A 17,519-nucleotide genomic window follows, 5' to 3' on the forward strand; every position below is an offset into this window, starting at 1 on the left:
CTCGGCGTCCGTGTGCGGGGAGGCTTGGCTGTGGTAATAGGAAGCCTCCCTGCTGATCTTAGCTCTGCAGTGGGACAGGGTTTTGCTTCGCTGCTGAAAATTCCGCGTGAAAAATAAAGGTTTGGTTTCAGAAAATTAAAAAAAGATAGCTGCAATTCACTGAGTTCTTGTGTGTCTCAAGTGCTTTACGTCTTTTCTTCTGTACTTCTCTGAACGATTCTATGAGGTGAATTAGACTATTATTCTCATTTGACAGAGGTAGGAACTAAGGCTCATCTCTAAGCCTCACTTAACTTGCCCTAGTAAATTTTTGCTGCTAGTAAACGTTCGAACCGGTATTGAAAAGCCGGTTTTTCAGACTTCAACAATCTGAATTTTTTAACTGTTACATTACCTTTGTCCTACCAGTATGCGTCAAAGCTTCCAGTTTCTTCCCTAACGTTTTCAGTAGCTGAAAGTATTGCTAAGAAAAATATTTGAGATTTCTACTTGTGTCTAACGATCGGCACAAGCTGTTTTCACGGAGCTTTACTATTCTGAGGCAGAATTAAATAATTCATAAGCCAAAATAATTTACATGGCTTTGTTTAAAGCAAGTGATTAAATGGTTGGGCAGAAGGTGCAGGTTGTATCAAATCAAAGCTTGCTGTTTAAGCTTTAAACTCCTGACTTGCAGGGTGGTTGTTGTGAGGGTGTTAAATTTAGCAATTGGTGGAACACTTACTCCTCACCCAAATAAATGCTATGTAAAAGTACTGGGAATGTATATATGTGACATCTTTGTTCTCTAAAAGCATCCATTCAACTACATTTGAATAGTATGGTAGAACCATTGATTTTCTTATGTGGAAATGATATTGTGGTTATATAAGAGTATGCCCTTGCTTTTGGGAGATGCATACTAAAGTATTTAGAGGTGGCATGTGTTGAAGTCAACAGCTTAGATAGTAGAGCCGTTGTTGAGTCCAGTGGTGGGTATATAGGAGTTTACAGTAAGCTGTTCTTTCCATTTCTCTGAATATTTGAAAATTTTCACAAAAAGCTGGGGAGGAAAACCATAACTCTAGTGGAAACATTAAGATAGATCCAGAATGCTATGGAGCATAAAGGATGGGAGAGGGTGTTTGAGGGCTGGCAGAGGTGTGACCTCCAGGCTCTTAGTTTAGTGGTTTAACAAGCCCTCCAAGTGATTGCAACGCAATATAGAGTTTGAGAACCAGTGCTTTTGAGTGTGGATACTTCAGTAGCATGTACTAATTTCAAATTTAGAAGTTAGCCTTAAGAGGTGTTTGTGTTTTGCACAAATAAACAGATTACCAAATCTGGCTATACATTGATTTGCTAAAATATAGATTATCTGGTTAAGAAATGCTGCTGCAGAAAATTTGTGGTAGGTCTAGTAACTTTGGTTTTTACAGATATTCCCAGGTAATTCTGATGTAGCCAGTCCTTTATGGGACTATTGCTATAGAAAGAATCTTTAAAATGGGAAAGGCTCAACTTTGATATTTGTATAATATAATGTCTTTAAAGTCAAACAGGTGTTTTGGAATTTATGACAGAGGATGTAGGTTGATTGAAATACTCTATAATGTGGAAATGCATATGCTATATTTGGTTTATCAGGGATTCAGGTGAAATAGCAATTCATTTAGAATGTCTTTACTCTCCTGTCATGCCCATGCAATCTCATCTTGTGCTTCAGTGTACATTCCACTTGGGTGGGGGGGAACAAAAAATAGATTTATTTCATACTTTGTTTTATAAGTATTCATTAAGTATGTGTAATGCTGTGATAGGGCCTCCCTGTGGCTCAGAGGTTAAAGCATCTGCCTCCAATGCGGAAGACCCCAGTTAGATCCCTGGGTCGGGAAGATACCCCCGGAGAAGGAAATGTAACCCACTCCAGTATTCTTGCCTGGAGAATCCCATGGGAGGAGAAGCCTGGTAGGCTGCAGTCCACGGGGTCGCAAAGAGTTGGACATGACTGAGCGACTTCACTCACTATAATGCTGTGATAAGGACTGTGGAGTCCTGATTTTGCCCTTAAGTGTTTATGATGGTCTTTGGACCTGGATTTGATTTGTTTTTACAACTCTTATTGATTGTGTGATTACAGTTGAATTTCTAGAACTTTCTTTGCTTCATGTGAACCTCATTTATAATGATGGACATTTATGTACTGCAAGCATTTATCAAATGAGGAAAATATCTCTAATCCTAGTATGGCTGAGAATAATTGCTAAATTACAAAGTCATAACTGCTTCCAAACTTTCTTTCTTGTTAGAGCATGCATAGAAAATGATAAGTGTTTGGGCAGTGTTTCCAGGAGAAACTGAAGAGAGCAGTGTTGGAGGCAACTGGCCAGGGGGTTCCAGGTGCCAAAAATGCTAAGGCAGTTTTTTGGGCATATGCTTAAAGTATTGATTCATGCTGAGGCTATGTGTTGGGAGGCTCTGAGTTTACAAATTATCAGGTAGCAATGTTGAATAAATGTTCATTCTCTTGAAGCTTATCATGTTTTGAAGGGATATATGTAACCAAAACAGTTAAATAGTGTCAAGGTTGCAGGTGACCAAAGGTCAAAGGGAATGATTCAGAGAAAAAAATCTTGGAAATTGTTAGGAAAAAGTTTGTGGAGGAATATTTGTTAGGTGCTTGATGTTTGATGTGCCAGGCATCGAGAAGACAAGACTCTGTTTCATCACTTGCGTTTTTTATCAGATCATCAGATTTGCTATAATAATAGCATGCTCTCAGAAGGAGCAAACACATGTTTTGCTTACTATGTGCTTCCATTGTTTTACACTCCCCCTTCTGTTTTTGAGTTGTACACTGGTTCTCAAAGTCGGCTGCACATTAGAATCTGAGGAGCCATAAAAGTACCTGGGCCCTTCTCCCAAATGTTTTGATAAAATTGGTATGGAATATTGCCTGAGCAGTGGGATCTACTACTACTACTAAGTCGCTTCAGTTGTGTCCGACTCTGTGCGACCCCATAGACGGCAGCCCACCAGGCTCCTCCATCCCTGGGATTCTCCAGGCAAGAACGCTGGAGTGGGTTGCCATTTCCTTCTCCAGTGGGATATAAGACCTTTTAAAATATAACTTAATCTGTCAAAGGACTTGAAAGATAGGTACAATTGGGCTTCCCTGGTGGCTCAGAGGTTAAAGCGTCTGCCTGCAATGAGGGAGACCTGGGTTCCATCCCTGGGTCGGGAAGATCCCCTGGAGAAGGAAATGGCAACCCACTCCAGTACTCTTGCCTGGAGAATCCCATGGACAGAGGAGCTTGGTGGGCTACAGTCCACAGGGTCGCAGAGTCAGACACAACTGAGCGACTTCACTTTCACTTTCACTGAGGCTTTGAGAGATTAAATAACTTGCTCAAGGTCACACAGCTACTGGAATTAAGATTCACCATCAAGTCTTTTTGGCTCCAGAATCCACACTTTTAACCACTAGCTGGTATTTGTAAGTATCATTTATATATCAGAAGAGAAACAAAAAAGAAGGCCTTTGCCTACCTTTATAGCAAAGCCCTTCTAAAGAATTGTCAGTATATCTTGCCTCTGCTTCTCCCGTTCTTTTAAATCCAGTCACATTTAATAAAATTGAAAACTCTTACTGGGGATTCTCAGTCCTCTGTATGCATCCTAGTTACTTTTCCAACTTTATTTCCTGCCATTTTTTCTTTGTTTTCTTGATCTGCTCCAGCTGCAGTGGTCTCCTTACTTTTCCTTGGTCATAGGAAATATGCCAAGTATTTCTGTGTTTAAGACCTTTATAGTTTGTTTATTAGCTGGAATGCTCTTATATAACTCCATGACTGGTTTCCTCATTTAATTCAGATTTCTACTCAAATATCATTATATTATTAAGGTCTTCCTAATATACATTTATTTGTTGATTTGTGTGTTGTCTCTCTCCAAATGAGTGAATGAGACATTCAGACCTAAACTCTTAATCAGATGGGGGACATACATTTATATACTTGAAGCAGTGTTGAAGACTGAAACAGAATTTAAATGAAGAGAAGAGGACAGGTAAATCATTTATTAATACTCTTGGAAGAAATGTATAAGATACACATTTTTCTCCAAAAGCATATTTCTACTCACACGTAATACATGTATAAAGTAGCTCAAACATTTGGGAAAATATATTGTAAAGGGACTAGTAGTAAATACAGCCCCGTAATTCCATAACTAGGAATTACATTCAGTAGTTCTGCCACTGGGTCATGGTATTATTGATCTCTAAAATTTCATTTTTATGTACTCTAGACTTTTCATGATGGACACTAGCTAATTTTGAAAATTAATTTTCAACTCTGCCTGTAGAACAGGATTTTTATTGCTTTCATTAGAGTAGCTAAATTAGGGGAAAAGTACAATTTTAAAGTAATGCCATAAAGTGTGTACATATATACATACTTGCATACATATATGTATATGTAAGTGAACATGCTTTTATATGTACTGATAAAAAGCTCTCTTTGTTGCCTCCTTAGATGAATAGAGACGTTACTGCATATTTCTGTTGTCCAGCTTTGTTGGTGCACTTACCACACTAAAACAGAAAATGTTAATTTACTTGGCTGTCTTCCTTCTAGACCTTAAGCTCCTTAAGAAAAAGGTTCATGTTTACTTTGTATTGCCACATCTAATACTGTTCAGTCCAGTTCAGTTCAGTCACTCAGTTGTGTCTGACTCTTTGTGACCCCATGAATCGCAGCACGCCAGGCCTCCCTGTCCATCACCAACTCCCAGAGTTCACTCAGACTCGCGTCCATCAAGTCTGAGATGCCATCCAGCCATCTCATCCTCGGTCGTCCCCTTCTCCTCCTGCCCCCAGTCCCTCCCAGCATCAAAGTCTTTTCCAATGAGTCAACTCTTCGCATGAGGTGGCCAAAGTAATGGAGTTTCAGCTTTAGCATCATTCCTTGCAAAGAAATCCCAGGGCTGATCTCCTTCAGAATGGACTGGTTGGATCTCCTTGCAGTCCAAGGGACTCTCAAGAGTCTTCTCCAACACCACAGTTCAAAAGCATCAATTCTTTGGCGCACAGCCTTCTTCACAGTCCAACTCTCACATCCATACATGACCACTGGAAAAACCATAGCCTTGACTAGACGGACCTTAGTCGGCAAAGTAATATCTCTGCTTTTGAATATGCTGTCTAGGTTGGTCATAACTTTTCTTCCAAGGAGTAAGCGTCTTTTAATTTCATGGCTGCAGTCACCATCTGCAGTGATTTTGGAGCCCAAAAAAATTAAGTCTGACACTGTTTCCACTGTTTCTCCATCTATAATAGGTTAGGTTTTAACAGTATCCTTCCCTGGGAAATCCCATGGACAGAGGAATATGGTGGATTACAGTCAATGGGATTGCAGAAGAGTTGGGCATGACTTAGTGATTAACCAACAATTATGTAAGTTCAGTTTAGTTCAGTTCAGTCGCTCAGTCGTGTCTGACTCTTTGCGACCCCATGAACTGCAGCACGCCAGGCCTCCCTGTCCATCACCAGTTCCCAGAGTCCACTCAAGTATATGGTACAGTGATTCACAACTTTTAAAGGTTATACTTCATTTATAGCTATTACACAGTATTGCAAAAGAGTTTTTGACTCTAAAAGTTTAAGAGCTGCTGTTATAATGAAATCTTGTTTTCGTTCTAATATTGTTTTGTTGATTTATATATGAGACCAAAATGCAGAATGGTTATGGTCCCCCCAAAAAACTTTGCAGATTGAACTTTTACAAATTGAAGCCTTTTAGAAATTGATTTAATGTAATTTAGATTGTTGTATAGTTGTCAGTCGTTTTTAAGCTTGCATTATATTTCATCTATTCTTTTCCATGCCCTTCAGATATTGCTAAACTGTGTCCAGAGGGATTTGTCTTTTTATGATTTTGTTATAATTTGAGTAATTTTCTGTCAATTCACTAGACATTTTTAGACTTGAGGGATTTAGTGTAGTCTTTTTTTTAATCTTGTTATCTTGTATCATCTTTGTCACATATTCAATATGTATATTGAAGATGAGAGTATAAATTTCTCAAATTTATGAGAGAAAGTGTCTTTTCATTTATAAATCAAGTTATTGGTAATAATTTTACAAATGTCAAAGTTATTTCTACTTGAGTGTTTTTGAAGTACAGTCTCCAAAATTAATTTTTTCATTGCTTTTTAGGTAAAAGGATTGCCATATCAACTCACTGAAGAAGTAGCCTCACTATCTTTGTCTTTTAAACTGCATCAACAATGAAGTAATGATATCTGAGAACAAATGAACACTTGCCAACTAACTGTCATCACACGTTCAAGTGATTGTATAAGCAGAAACAAGCTGCAACAGACCCATGTGTCAGTTAGTATAGAGAGAATGCTTTTTTCAGGTACTGTTCATTTAGAAACAGTTTTAGCATAGCACATTTAAATTATATTTATGTCAAATGAAATAAAAATGAGTGAAGCCCCCAGATTCTTTGTTGGACCTGAAGATACAGAAATAAACGCTGGAAATTATCGGCACTTCTTCCACCATGCAGATGAAGATGAGGAGGAGGAAGATGAGTCTGTAAGTGTTTCCTTGAAGACCAGTAAGCTTTTTACTGATCATTGTGAAGGGGAATTGATACATTGTCTTAAACAGGGAAGATTTTTTTTTTCCCCCACATTGAATTTCGTTGGAAATTTTTAAACTGAAGAAACGGACTGTGTTTCATTAGTAACACTATTGACTCTATAGTGCTTCAGGAAGACAATTAGAGGTCACATTTCTAAGTTGTTTCATAATGACTATTTTAGTATCTTTCAGTGATATGCCTAGTATAACACAGGGCTGGGGAGAAAAAGTGACAAGGAGAAAGAGAATCAGGGCCATAAGGAAAAGAGTTTTGGAAAAGGCAATGGCACCCCACTCCAATACTCTTGCCTGGAAAATCCCATGGACGGAGGAGCCAGGTTGGCTGTAGTCCATGGGGTCGCTAAGAGTCGGACATGACTGAGCGACTTCACTTTCACTTTTCACTTTCATGCATTGGAGAAGGAAATGGCAACCCACTCCAGTATTCTTGCCTAGAGAATCCCAGGGACAGAGGAGCCTGTTGAGCTGCCTATGGGGTCTCACAGAGTCGGACATGACTGACGCGACTTAGCAGCAGCAGCAACACAAATGGTGCTTATTAACCTGAAGATACCCCTATTTATTAACTATTCAGAAGTCTAAACTGTGTAGCTAGGAGAAACTACCTCAAGTATTTATGGGAGTTTGTATGTGTATGTGTGTAAACCATACCAAATCTTTAATAAATATTTATTATGTTTATTTTGCTAAGGTTAGCTCAACATTTTTATTGCTCATCATTTTTGTCCCTTTACACGTACAGAACTGATTTCAAATACAAACTTACATAAAATATGTTTTTCTTATATTGCCAATTGAAAAGAGAATTTCGTTTTGAAACAAAAATGTGTTATACTTGATGTAAGTAGTAAAAATGTACTAAAAATAGTTATTAGATGACTTCAAATATTGTCATAGTTATTTAGTAACAGCTTTCACGGTGCAGTTATATATATTTGAAATGCAAAATCAGGCTGTCACCCATTTAAAATCTATCCCACCCCACATCTCACCCCAGGAAAAAAGCGATGATTTTCAAACTTCATATCAGCTAAAACGTCTTCATCTAGAGTGTAGAAGTCCAGTAACATAAAAGCAGAGCTTCCCTGACTGACTTAGACTGGAAAGTACTGTTGATTCTGCCTCTGCCATCTGTACCTCTTTGTTAGAGTTCTTCTGAGCACATTGAGAATAGCACTGATAAACCATGTCGCGTCTTCTTCCATATAAGGACTTTTATTTCTCCTGTGTCTAGAACTGCACTTGTGTGTCTTCTCTTCTGTCTTTTATGCTTAAGCAGTATCAGATTATTTCCCACATACTCCATCTTGTCCTGTGCCTCTTTACTATTTTAAGTACTCCTTGACCTCTATGAAATGTCTCTCCTTTTTGGATACCTCGTGAATGATTTTTTATTCTTTGAAACCTCAGATTTTGTGTTGTTCATTCTTTCCCCTCTCCTTGGCTCTTTTTCCCATGAGGAACTTGAATGTTTTCTCATCAGAACTACTTCTGTACTTGACGTCTGTACTTCTGTTATCATTATGAACTGTATTACTGTGTTCCCTGTTAGATTCAAAGCGCTTGAAGACAGGGAGTTCCTATATATGTAACTCTTCAGTGTTTAGCATAGTTCTTGGAAGACTGGTATTAATTAAATTGAGTTCACATTGGTGGTGCATAGTTGTTACTTCTGAGGAGCTTGATTTGGTTCATTTGACCAATAGGTTGAAGAAATGATATGTTCTAGATTGTTCTGTTTTTAAGATATCAAAGATGTTAGGTTGAATACTCTTCTTGTCTGGGAAAGTCTACATTAGGAACATCATAATGAACTGTGTCAAGGCTTTTGATCAGGAAAGAATTGAAGAAGAACGTAAGAGTGAATGATCAGAGTGAAAGCAGATCCTAGGGAGGTTAGGATTTACAGTCTTTGGTAACATCTAATCCAGTACCAATTTTGAACTCTAAATTTCATGAGTGAGAGGAGGCAATAAACAAACGATGCTAAGCATGAAGAACAACGATTCAGGTGTTATCCAGTGTTACTTTTAGATTTATAATAAGAGAGTCTAGTGAAACACTTTTGAGCCCAGATTATAATGTCACATGAAATACTGAAGAGAGAAGACCTGAAACGGAAAAGTGGCCACTGCTTTATATTTGATAAGCCCAAAGTATCTGAATGCAAAGACCTTAGGATGAATCTTGAATAATTAAAGAACCTCATAAGTTGTTTCTGTATTCTGCATTTTAAATTTCAGGCTAAATCATGGCATTTGAGCTGTCGCAAGGGTACCAGAGATGAGCAACACTGTAAACTAGTTGTGTTGAGTATGGAGATTGGGGTGTCAAGAGCATAGACACCTCTGTTTAGCAGTGTGGCTTTCTCTGAAATTTCCTTTTAAGTTTTCATTGGTGATCAACATACATTCAAACTCAATCTACAAAAGTAGTTTAACACTGCATAGCTTTGTAATGAGAACGTCTTATTTTAGGAAAGAGAGTTCTTTATCTCTCTCCCATTGTCCTTTTTATTTTAGGCCTTACTTGCTCTGTTTTGGTGCAAAGAAGGCAAATAAATGCCTGAGCCACTTAAAGAAGTATTTAAGTTTGAAAACTAAATGAAAATTGTGGTGTTCTGAAACTCAAAAAAATTATTTCCAGACCTTTGTATAAACCTATTTTTTTGTAACAACAATATAATCTTGAAAAATGTCCGTTTGGTTAATTTGTCACTTCTATTGATTCATTGCATGCCTTATCTACTGCTGAGAGAGATTTAAGATAGCTGTACTTTGGAGATGTTATCAAGTCAACCTTATTTTTGTTTTCTTTTTGTTTTAGCCTCCAGAAAGGCAGATTGTGGTTGGAATATGTTCCATGGCAAAGAAATCCAAATCCAAACCAATGAAGGAAATTCTTGAACGGATCTCCTTATTTAAATATATCACAGTAGTAGTATTTGAAGAGGATGTTATTTTGAATGAACCAGTGGAAAACTGGCCTTTGTGTGATTGTCTTATTTCTTTTCATTCTAAAGGTATTAAAAAGACAGGGAGGGAAACCTCTCTGACTATAAAACTAATAGATAAAATGGAAAAATAAAATAAAACTCACCTAGTCTCACAGATAAATGATATTAACATTTTGATATATTTCCAGTCTTTTTTCTGTGTTTATTTTTAAAAAAAACATTTAATGTTATAATGTACTTGTAATTTTATATTTAATTTTTAACCTAATTACATCAAGCAGTTTTCTCCATTATCTCATTCGTCAAAAAAGCTAGTTTTTAATAGTATGATCATATATCATCTTGTGGATATAATATATTATGCTTAACCAGTATCCTAAAAGTAAGATGGTTTCCAGTTTTTACTATTAAAAATAGAGTTGTGATGAACTTTTGAATGTATATCTTTGTTTGCAACTCTTAAGTTTCTTAGTAAATTACTGATTTTTGAGTATTATAAACCAATATGTTTTACCATACAGAAAACGATCTGTCATTCCTCCTATTCTTATTCATACTTTATTTCTTAAGAACATAATATTTGAATTTTTGTTTGCTGTTTTTTATAAATCACACTGAAATATCAATTAAGCTTCAGTATTACTTCATAGTTTGGGCTTCCCTGGTGGCTCTGATGGTAAATAATCTGCCTACAATGCCAGAGACCCGGGTTTGATCCCTGGGTTGGGAAGATCCCCTGGAGAAGGGAATCGTGACCCACTCTAGTACTCTGGCCTGGAGAATCCCATGGACAGAGGAGCCTGGTGGGCTACAGTCCATGAGGTCGCAGAGTCAGACAAAGTGCACAAATCAAAAGTTATTGTGTATATCTGCAAATTTATAACCAAGGAATCTGAGTTTTTACTTAGAACTCTGAAATATATGCACTCATATAATAAATGTATTCACAGTAAATCATTTCTGTTACCAAACTGAGCTCCAGTTGTGTTAAAGTTTCACTGTAGTGAGGTGTTTAAAAAGCATTGCCTTTAGCAATAGGGGATGCAGCAGGTTAAAACTGTATTCCTGTAGAGGAGATATGTATCGATTTTCATTATTTCACGTAGAAGCCAAAGCCCTGGTCTTCTTTACAGACTGAAGATACTCATTTCAGAGAATCTTAAAAGTTTGCTTAACCTGGAGGGTAAGGTGTTCTTTCCTTACTGTCACATGGTTCTTTATATTTATTAAGTGAAAGTTAGTTATTTGCTTATAAAATCTAGCTACTACCTAAGGTCGTATCCCGTATGCTCTCTCTTTAACAGCAGCAAAAGCAGGGTAATGACTATATAAGGTTTTCTTATTTCCTGAATTCTGTTAGAAGGCTTCAAACCATAGACATTGTGATATCTTTACAGTAAGTGATGAATTCTTAGTCATAAAACTGGAAGGGTCTGTGATTTGTGGCCAAGTGATTCTTGGTATAGAGTATTTAAATGTTAATTTAGAAATAAAGTTTTTTAAACCATAGTTGTTTTTATTTTAACTTCAGGTTTAACACTTTCTCTCTTAACTATTCTGATAATGCTACAAAATAGTATCTTCACAGATACAATGTAGCATACTATAGTTAAATATTATGTGTGCCTGCTGTTACCCTTTTCCTTAGAAAAGATATGTATTAAAATATTGTTACTTAGGGAATAATAAATTAACATTTATTTAATAGTTATTATGCCAGATACTGTAATAAATGTTTCATATGGACTATTTTATTTGATTTCCCAAAAACCTTTCTAGGTAAGACTGTTAAAATATCCCTTTGCAGCTGGGAATTGGAGACTTAGAGATGTGAAATAAACTTGCCCAAGGTCACACAGCTAATGAAAGATAGAGTTAGGACCTAGTTTATGCTTTTAACTTTTTTTGTATCCTACCATTCTTAATCATACATGTTGATGAATAAAATTGGAGTCTTTTAGTGTCAATACAGAAAATGAAGTATAACCATTAAAATAATTTAGATTTTTAAAAATCTCTTATTATAAATCTGCTTTTTGATTTGTTTTTCATTGTAATTAGTAATTTTATCAAAGTCTAGAAATTTTAAGAACGTAATTTCTGTTGTGTGAACATTGACCTAGTATCAATAACAACAAGCATGTTCTGCTCATATATTTTATATTTGGAGCATGTCTGTTGAATATAAATTTTTATATTATTATTTTATTTTAATTTTAATATAAATTAAATTTTTTCTTTTGCTATTTTTAAAGATGCCTCAGTTTCTTTGAATCATCAGCTAATTTGTGTGTATAGCATCAAAATATCTTAAGTGAGGAGTCACATAAACTTTTTTAAAAAGACCACCAGATGATTGTAATACAATTGTGTTATTTATGTATAGATTTCTGTTTATGTATGAGGTAGTCTTACCTTCTATCGGCTGACTTTGAAGCGTCAACTAAACATATCAGTACTCTAAATGGAGTTATATAACCACTGACTTGCTGTGCCTTACCAATCAAATTAAGAAAAAATAAGATTGATTTAGTAGTACAAGATAAATCAAGTTTTATGTATTTATTATTCTACATCTTATTAAAAACAGCTATATGCATAATGAAATTAGCCTTTTATGGGATGTGGCATAAATTAAAGTTGATTAAGTTAGAGATGTCAATTTACCTTGAGATTGTACAGAGTATGTTAATAATATGTATTCTTAGGATTTCCACTGGACAAAGCAGTTGCCTATGCCAAACTCAGGAATCCATTTGTAATCAATGACTTGAATATGCAGTATCTCATACAAGATAGGTGAGTGGTTAAGTTGGCTGAAGGGAGGAAAATCAACATTTATTTAGTATCTACCTAAGCTGGCATGGTACCAATATATATAAATTTGTGGTATCCGTGAAATAATACTTAGTAATAAATATTTGTGTCCAGTTTTATAGATGAAGAAACTGGTAAAGTGGAACCATTTTGAGAAATATGTTACTATATATCTTAGCAATTCATTTAACACATCAAAAGCATAGATATCTAAGAGAAATTGTAAAATACAAATGCATATATTGCATTTAATTGATGCTATTAATGGCTACCCTTATAATTTCACTAGTATTCTATTTTATTCTGTGTTAGCATTACAGTAAGAGGTTATATATAAGAAAATGTTATATAAAGTATAAGGTCTTATAGTTTTTATTTTTCTATTTATTTTTTTTCCTTTCTTAGTAATGTTATTAATATCTGACATAACATTTTTCCAAGGTTTTCATATTAATAGATGTCTGTATATTACAAATGTAAATATATGTGGAGTGCATATATGTGTGTTTGTGTGTGTGTGTGTGTCTTTGTCTGCATTCATTTTGAGAAATTTAGAAAATAAAATGAAGAAAGGCATTTAATTTAACCCTGCCACTGCATCTACCATATTTTTTCATATAGAAAGCAATACATATGTGCACTCACATTTTACAGAATTAGGATCAATATTCTCTTTAAAGACCATAAACATTTTTCCGTGTCATTAAATAGTCTTTAAATATAAGATTTTTAATACTTTAGTTGATATTTTGTCTGTGATATAGCAACTTAAATTAGCCATTTCTCTTTTATACATTTACATTCCCACTTTTAAAAATTAATATTTTAATATGCCACAGAAAGTTTTGTACATACACTTTTATTCTGATATTACTGAATATTTCCTTAGAATACATTTCTTCAGTATTTTAAATGACATTTGTTTACTTATAAAGAAAGACTATATACATGACTTTTTTAGTGATAGAAAAGTAGTAATATACTTTATAAATAGTACAGTAATATACTTATCATGAAACATTAGCAAAACAATAAGGGTATTCTCTTTTTTCTTCAGGAGAGAAGTGTATAGTATTCTTCAAGCTGAAGGGATTTTGCTTCCTCGTTATGCAATTTTGAACCGTGACCCAAATAATCCCAAAGGTAAGAGTAAGAGATTTCAAACAAGCTCTCTTTTAAAAGTCTCTTAACAAAGACTTCTGAGCCACTCTCCTCTATAATTAAATAGAATTTAAACAACTTATGCATTCTATTCAATTTTTTTTAAATGATCCAAATAGGCAATTAAATTTCAATTAAAATGGGATATTATGAGCTAGAAGGCTAACTATAACTAGGAGGTGTATATCATATATTTATTGGGTCCATATTTGATATCTCTGAGAATCATAAGAATTTTTACGTACTTAATAAATTTGTATTGATTGAAGTAAGTGAGTCTATAACATAACTTCGTGCTGCTGCTGCTGCTAAGTCGCTTCAGTCGTGTCCAACTCTGTGCGACCCCCATAGACGGCAGCCCACCAGGCTCCCCCGTCCCTGGGATTCTCCATGCAAGAACACTGGAGTGGGTTGCCATTGCCTTCTCCAATGCATGAAATTCAGTGAAAAGTGAAAGTCAAGTCGCTCAGTCGTGTCCAACTCTTAGCGACCCCATGGACTGCAGCCAACCAGGCTCCTCCATCCATGGGATTTTCCAGGCAAGAGTACTGGAGTGGGGTGCCATTGCCTTCTCCAACTTCATGCTAGTATGCCACAACTATACTTCTGATGAGTAAGAATTTTGAAATATTATTTTAAAGCACCTTTTGCTTCATTTTCCTGCTTATTTACAGCATAGCATGTAAGTTACACATAGTGTAAAAGGGCAAGGTGAATGCTTATTTGTTTTAATATTGAATGTTCTGATAACAGTGTTTTGGGGAATTTTAGTGACCATGTTATACATTAGAGCAACTTTGATTAAAACCCAGATACCAACATTATAGCAGGTCCATTAGATTTTTGAAGAATATAGTTCCTTATGTCATCATAGATAATAAATACTGGTATACGTTTGCATAAATATTTTTAATTAAAATCAAATCAAGGACTTCTCTGGTAGTCCATTGGTAAATAATTCCCCTGCCAACGCAGGAGACAAGGGCTTGATTCCCCAAGGTTCCACGTGCCACAGAGCGACTAAGCCTGTGTGCTGCAACTCCTGAGCCCAGAGACTGCAGCTGCCGAAGCGCACACACCCAGAGCCGTGCTCCGGCACAGGAGAAGCCAGCTGAGAGAGGAGACCCACCTGTGGCACCGAAGACCCAGCGCAGCCACACACACACACACACAAATCAGTGCATCATCCACAGTTAGGTTTCTCTGTAACCTCTGTTCTAGTGAACAAGTCCTCAATAATAATATTGTGGTTATATTATATCTAGGTACTGAGCAGTATGTAACTTTTTTCTTGCTATTATGTTTAATTTGTAGAATGCAATCTGATTGAAGGGGAAGATCATGTAGAAGTAAATGGGGAAGTTTTCCAAAAGCCATTTGTAGAAAAGCCAGTCAGTGCAGAAGATCACAATGTTTACATTTATTATCCAACCTCTGCTGGTGGTGGAAGTCAAAGACTTTTTCGAAAGGTAAACCTTTGTTAGCCTAGTGACTACTGTTCTTTATACATTGTTGCATAAATTTTACTAAAAGTAATCAAGTATTTAGTAAAACTATGTTTAAGAATGTATCATTGAGAGATAGATTAATAAACTTGATGTCATCATTTAGAGAAACAAGGCATCATTCTAGTTATTAAATTTACATACAGAATACCAAGCAAGTTATTAGATCTTCTTTTTACCTTGCATTTATGAATCTATCATATGAGAATTTCAGGTAAAGATCAAAATTTTTTTAGAAAAATGGCCTACAAATGAATAGTTCCTAGAACAAATAATACCAGTGGTCTTTTAAATACATGAAAGTATGCTCAAAATTGCACCCATAATAAAAAAATGTAAATCAAGTCTAAAAGATAATGACATTAAATTACTTTCTGAATCAGCAAGATCAAAAAGATTGAGGTAGTTGGGAAATGAGCATAAGCCTAGATGTTGTTAAATCACAATATTTCTTCTAAAATATAACTTAGCAGTATGTCAGTATTAAAAGTGCACATGTACTCATAAGCAGTCATGGAAATGCAAAGCAGGAACACACTGAGGTATGTGTTCTCTGTCCATTAGGATGGCAAATATTAAGTCTGACAATACCGAGTTGTAGATAATTATAGATAAGTGAGAGCACCTACACATTGCTGGAGAGACTCTAATTAATTCAAAAAGGTTTTTAAAAGGTTTTGGCATTATTTTGTAAGTTGAATGTGAGCATATTCTATCACTAGCGGTTTCACTTTGAGTATATGCCATAGAACACTCCTGCACATACTTGTCACAGGAATATTTAAAAGAACATTTGAAGCAACATTGCTTTACTAGCTAAATCTTAGAAAACAGCCTAGATATATATTATAGGCAAATGAATGAATTACTGAATACTTATACAGAGGAAAATTCTATAGTAATGAGAAAGCAGAGTTCACCTTCAGCAGTATGGTTGAATCTTAGAAACACTGTTCTAAGTGTTCATTCTATTTTTATGCTATTTAAGTTATAGCAAGAAATAATGTAGTGTCAACTACATTATGTGTTGTTAAATATTTGTAGACTAAAAAAATTTTTTAGAATATCAATGATATAAATAAATGATAAAAGAATATTTTATAAAGAGAATAATTTGGTTTTTACATTGATAGACTTCTTTTATTTTCAGATTGGCAGTAGAAGTAGTGTTTACTCCCCAGAAAGCAATGTACGAAAAACAGGCTCATATATATATGAAGAGTTTATGCCTACAGATGGTACTGATGTTAAGGTAGGATTGAGTAAAGTATATTTTAAGTTTGTATTTTGAGTTTACCAGTGATATCAGAAAAAAGAGTTTACAATAGCTGTTGTTGTTGTTGTTGTTGTTGTTGTATAGTTGCTAAGTCATGTCCGGGTCTTTTGCAACTCCATGGACTGTAGCCTGCCAGGCATTTCTGTCAGTGGAATTTTCCAGGGAAGAACACTGGAGTGGGTTGCCATTTCCTTCTCCAGGGGATATTCCTGACCCAGGGATTGAACACAGGTCTTCTGCATGGCAGGCAGACACTTTACCGCTGAGCCATATGGGAAGTCCATTTAGTTAGCTATCTCTGACCTCTATTTTGTTTCTCTTTCTTTATAACTAGAGATTCTTAATTTATTTACATAATGAATGTCTTTGGCAATCTAAGCATATGGATGCTTTTTATAGAATAATATTCCTCAGTGCTTAAAATAAACCACACAGCATTACAGTGGAGACAAATCTTATTGAAATAAAGTTAATCAAAATATTTAAAAATCCAAAATATAGTGGGTTAGAGTCTAATAACCACCACAGTTTCTAAGCATCAATCAGAGTAAAAAATATTTAGATAGCTTTGACAACTGTAATTGATTACAAAAAAATAGGTGTGATTTCTGTTGGTGACAAGTAAGGTCTTAATTGCTTCACCTTCAGCCAGTCTGTGTGTAACTTGTCATTCAGTCGCTAAGTTGTGTCCAGCTCTTAGCGACACTATGGACTGCAGCACACCAGGCTCCTCTTTCCTTTACTATTTCCTGGAATTTGCTCAAATTCATGTCCGTTGAGTTGGTGATGCTGTGTAACCATCTCATATTCTGCTGCCCCCTTCTACATTTACCTGTCTTTCCTAGCATCAGGATGTTTTCTAATGAGTCAGTTGGCGTTTCAGCTTCAGCATCAGTCCTCAAATGAATATGCAGGACTGATTTCATTTAGGATGGACTGGTTGGATCTCCTTGCTGTCCAAGGACTTTCAATTCTTCAGCGTGCAGCCTCCTTTATGATCCAACTGTCACATCCGTACATGGCCCCTGGAAAAACCATAGCTTTGGCTACGTGGACCCTTGTCGGCAAATTGATGTCTCTGCTCTTATTACACTGTCTAAGTTTGTCATAGCTTTCTTTGCAAGGAGCAAGCATCTTTAATTTCATGGCTGC

At 35.6% G+C, this 17,519-nt stretch overlaps 1 protein-coding gene across 12 annotated transcripts in view; it reads left to right on the forward strand.

Moving 5' to 3' along the window:
* PPIP5K2 (diphosphoinositol pentakisphosphate kinase 2) overlaps positions 1 to 17,519 on the forward strand; it is an 83,810-nt gene that overhangs the window by 1,327 nt on the left and 64,964 nt on the right. For all 12 annotated transcript variants that reach the window (XM_069590253.1, XM_069590238.1, XM_069590240.1 and 9 more), the window contains exons 2-7: positions 6,197 to 6,583; positions 9,479 to 9,674; positions 12,317 to 12,407; positions 13,483 to 13,568; positions 14,901 to 15,055; positions 16,242 to 16,343. In XM_069590253.1, coding sequence (XP_069446354.1) covers positions 6,452 to 6,583; positions 9,479 to 9,674; positions 12,317 to 12,407; positions 13,483 to 13,568; positions 14,901 to 15,055; positions 16,242 to 16,343 — 762 coding nt within the window. In that variant the 5' untranslated portion in view covers positions 6,197 to 6,451. The remainder of the gene's footprint in view (positions 1 to 6,196; positions 6,584 to 9,478; positions 9,675 to 12,316; positions 12,408 to 13,482; positions 13,569 to 14,900; positions 15,056 to 16,241; positions 16,344 to 17,519) is intronic.

This window comes from Ovis canadensis, chromosome 5 (assembly GCF_042477335.2).
Source record: "Ovis canadensis isolate MfBH-ARS-UI-01 breed Bighorn chromosome 5, ARS-UI_OviCan_v2, whole genome shotgun sequence".
In the NCBI taxonomy this organism is placed as follows: domain Eukaryota; kingdom Metazoa; phylum Chordata; class Mammalia; order Artiodactyla; family Bovidae; genus Ovis; species Ovis canadensis.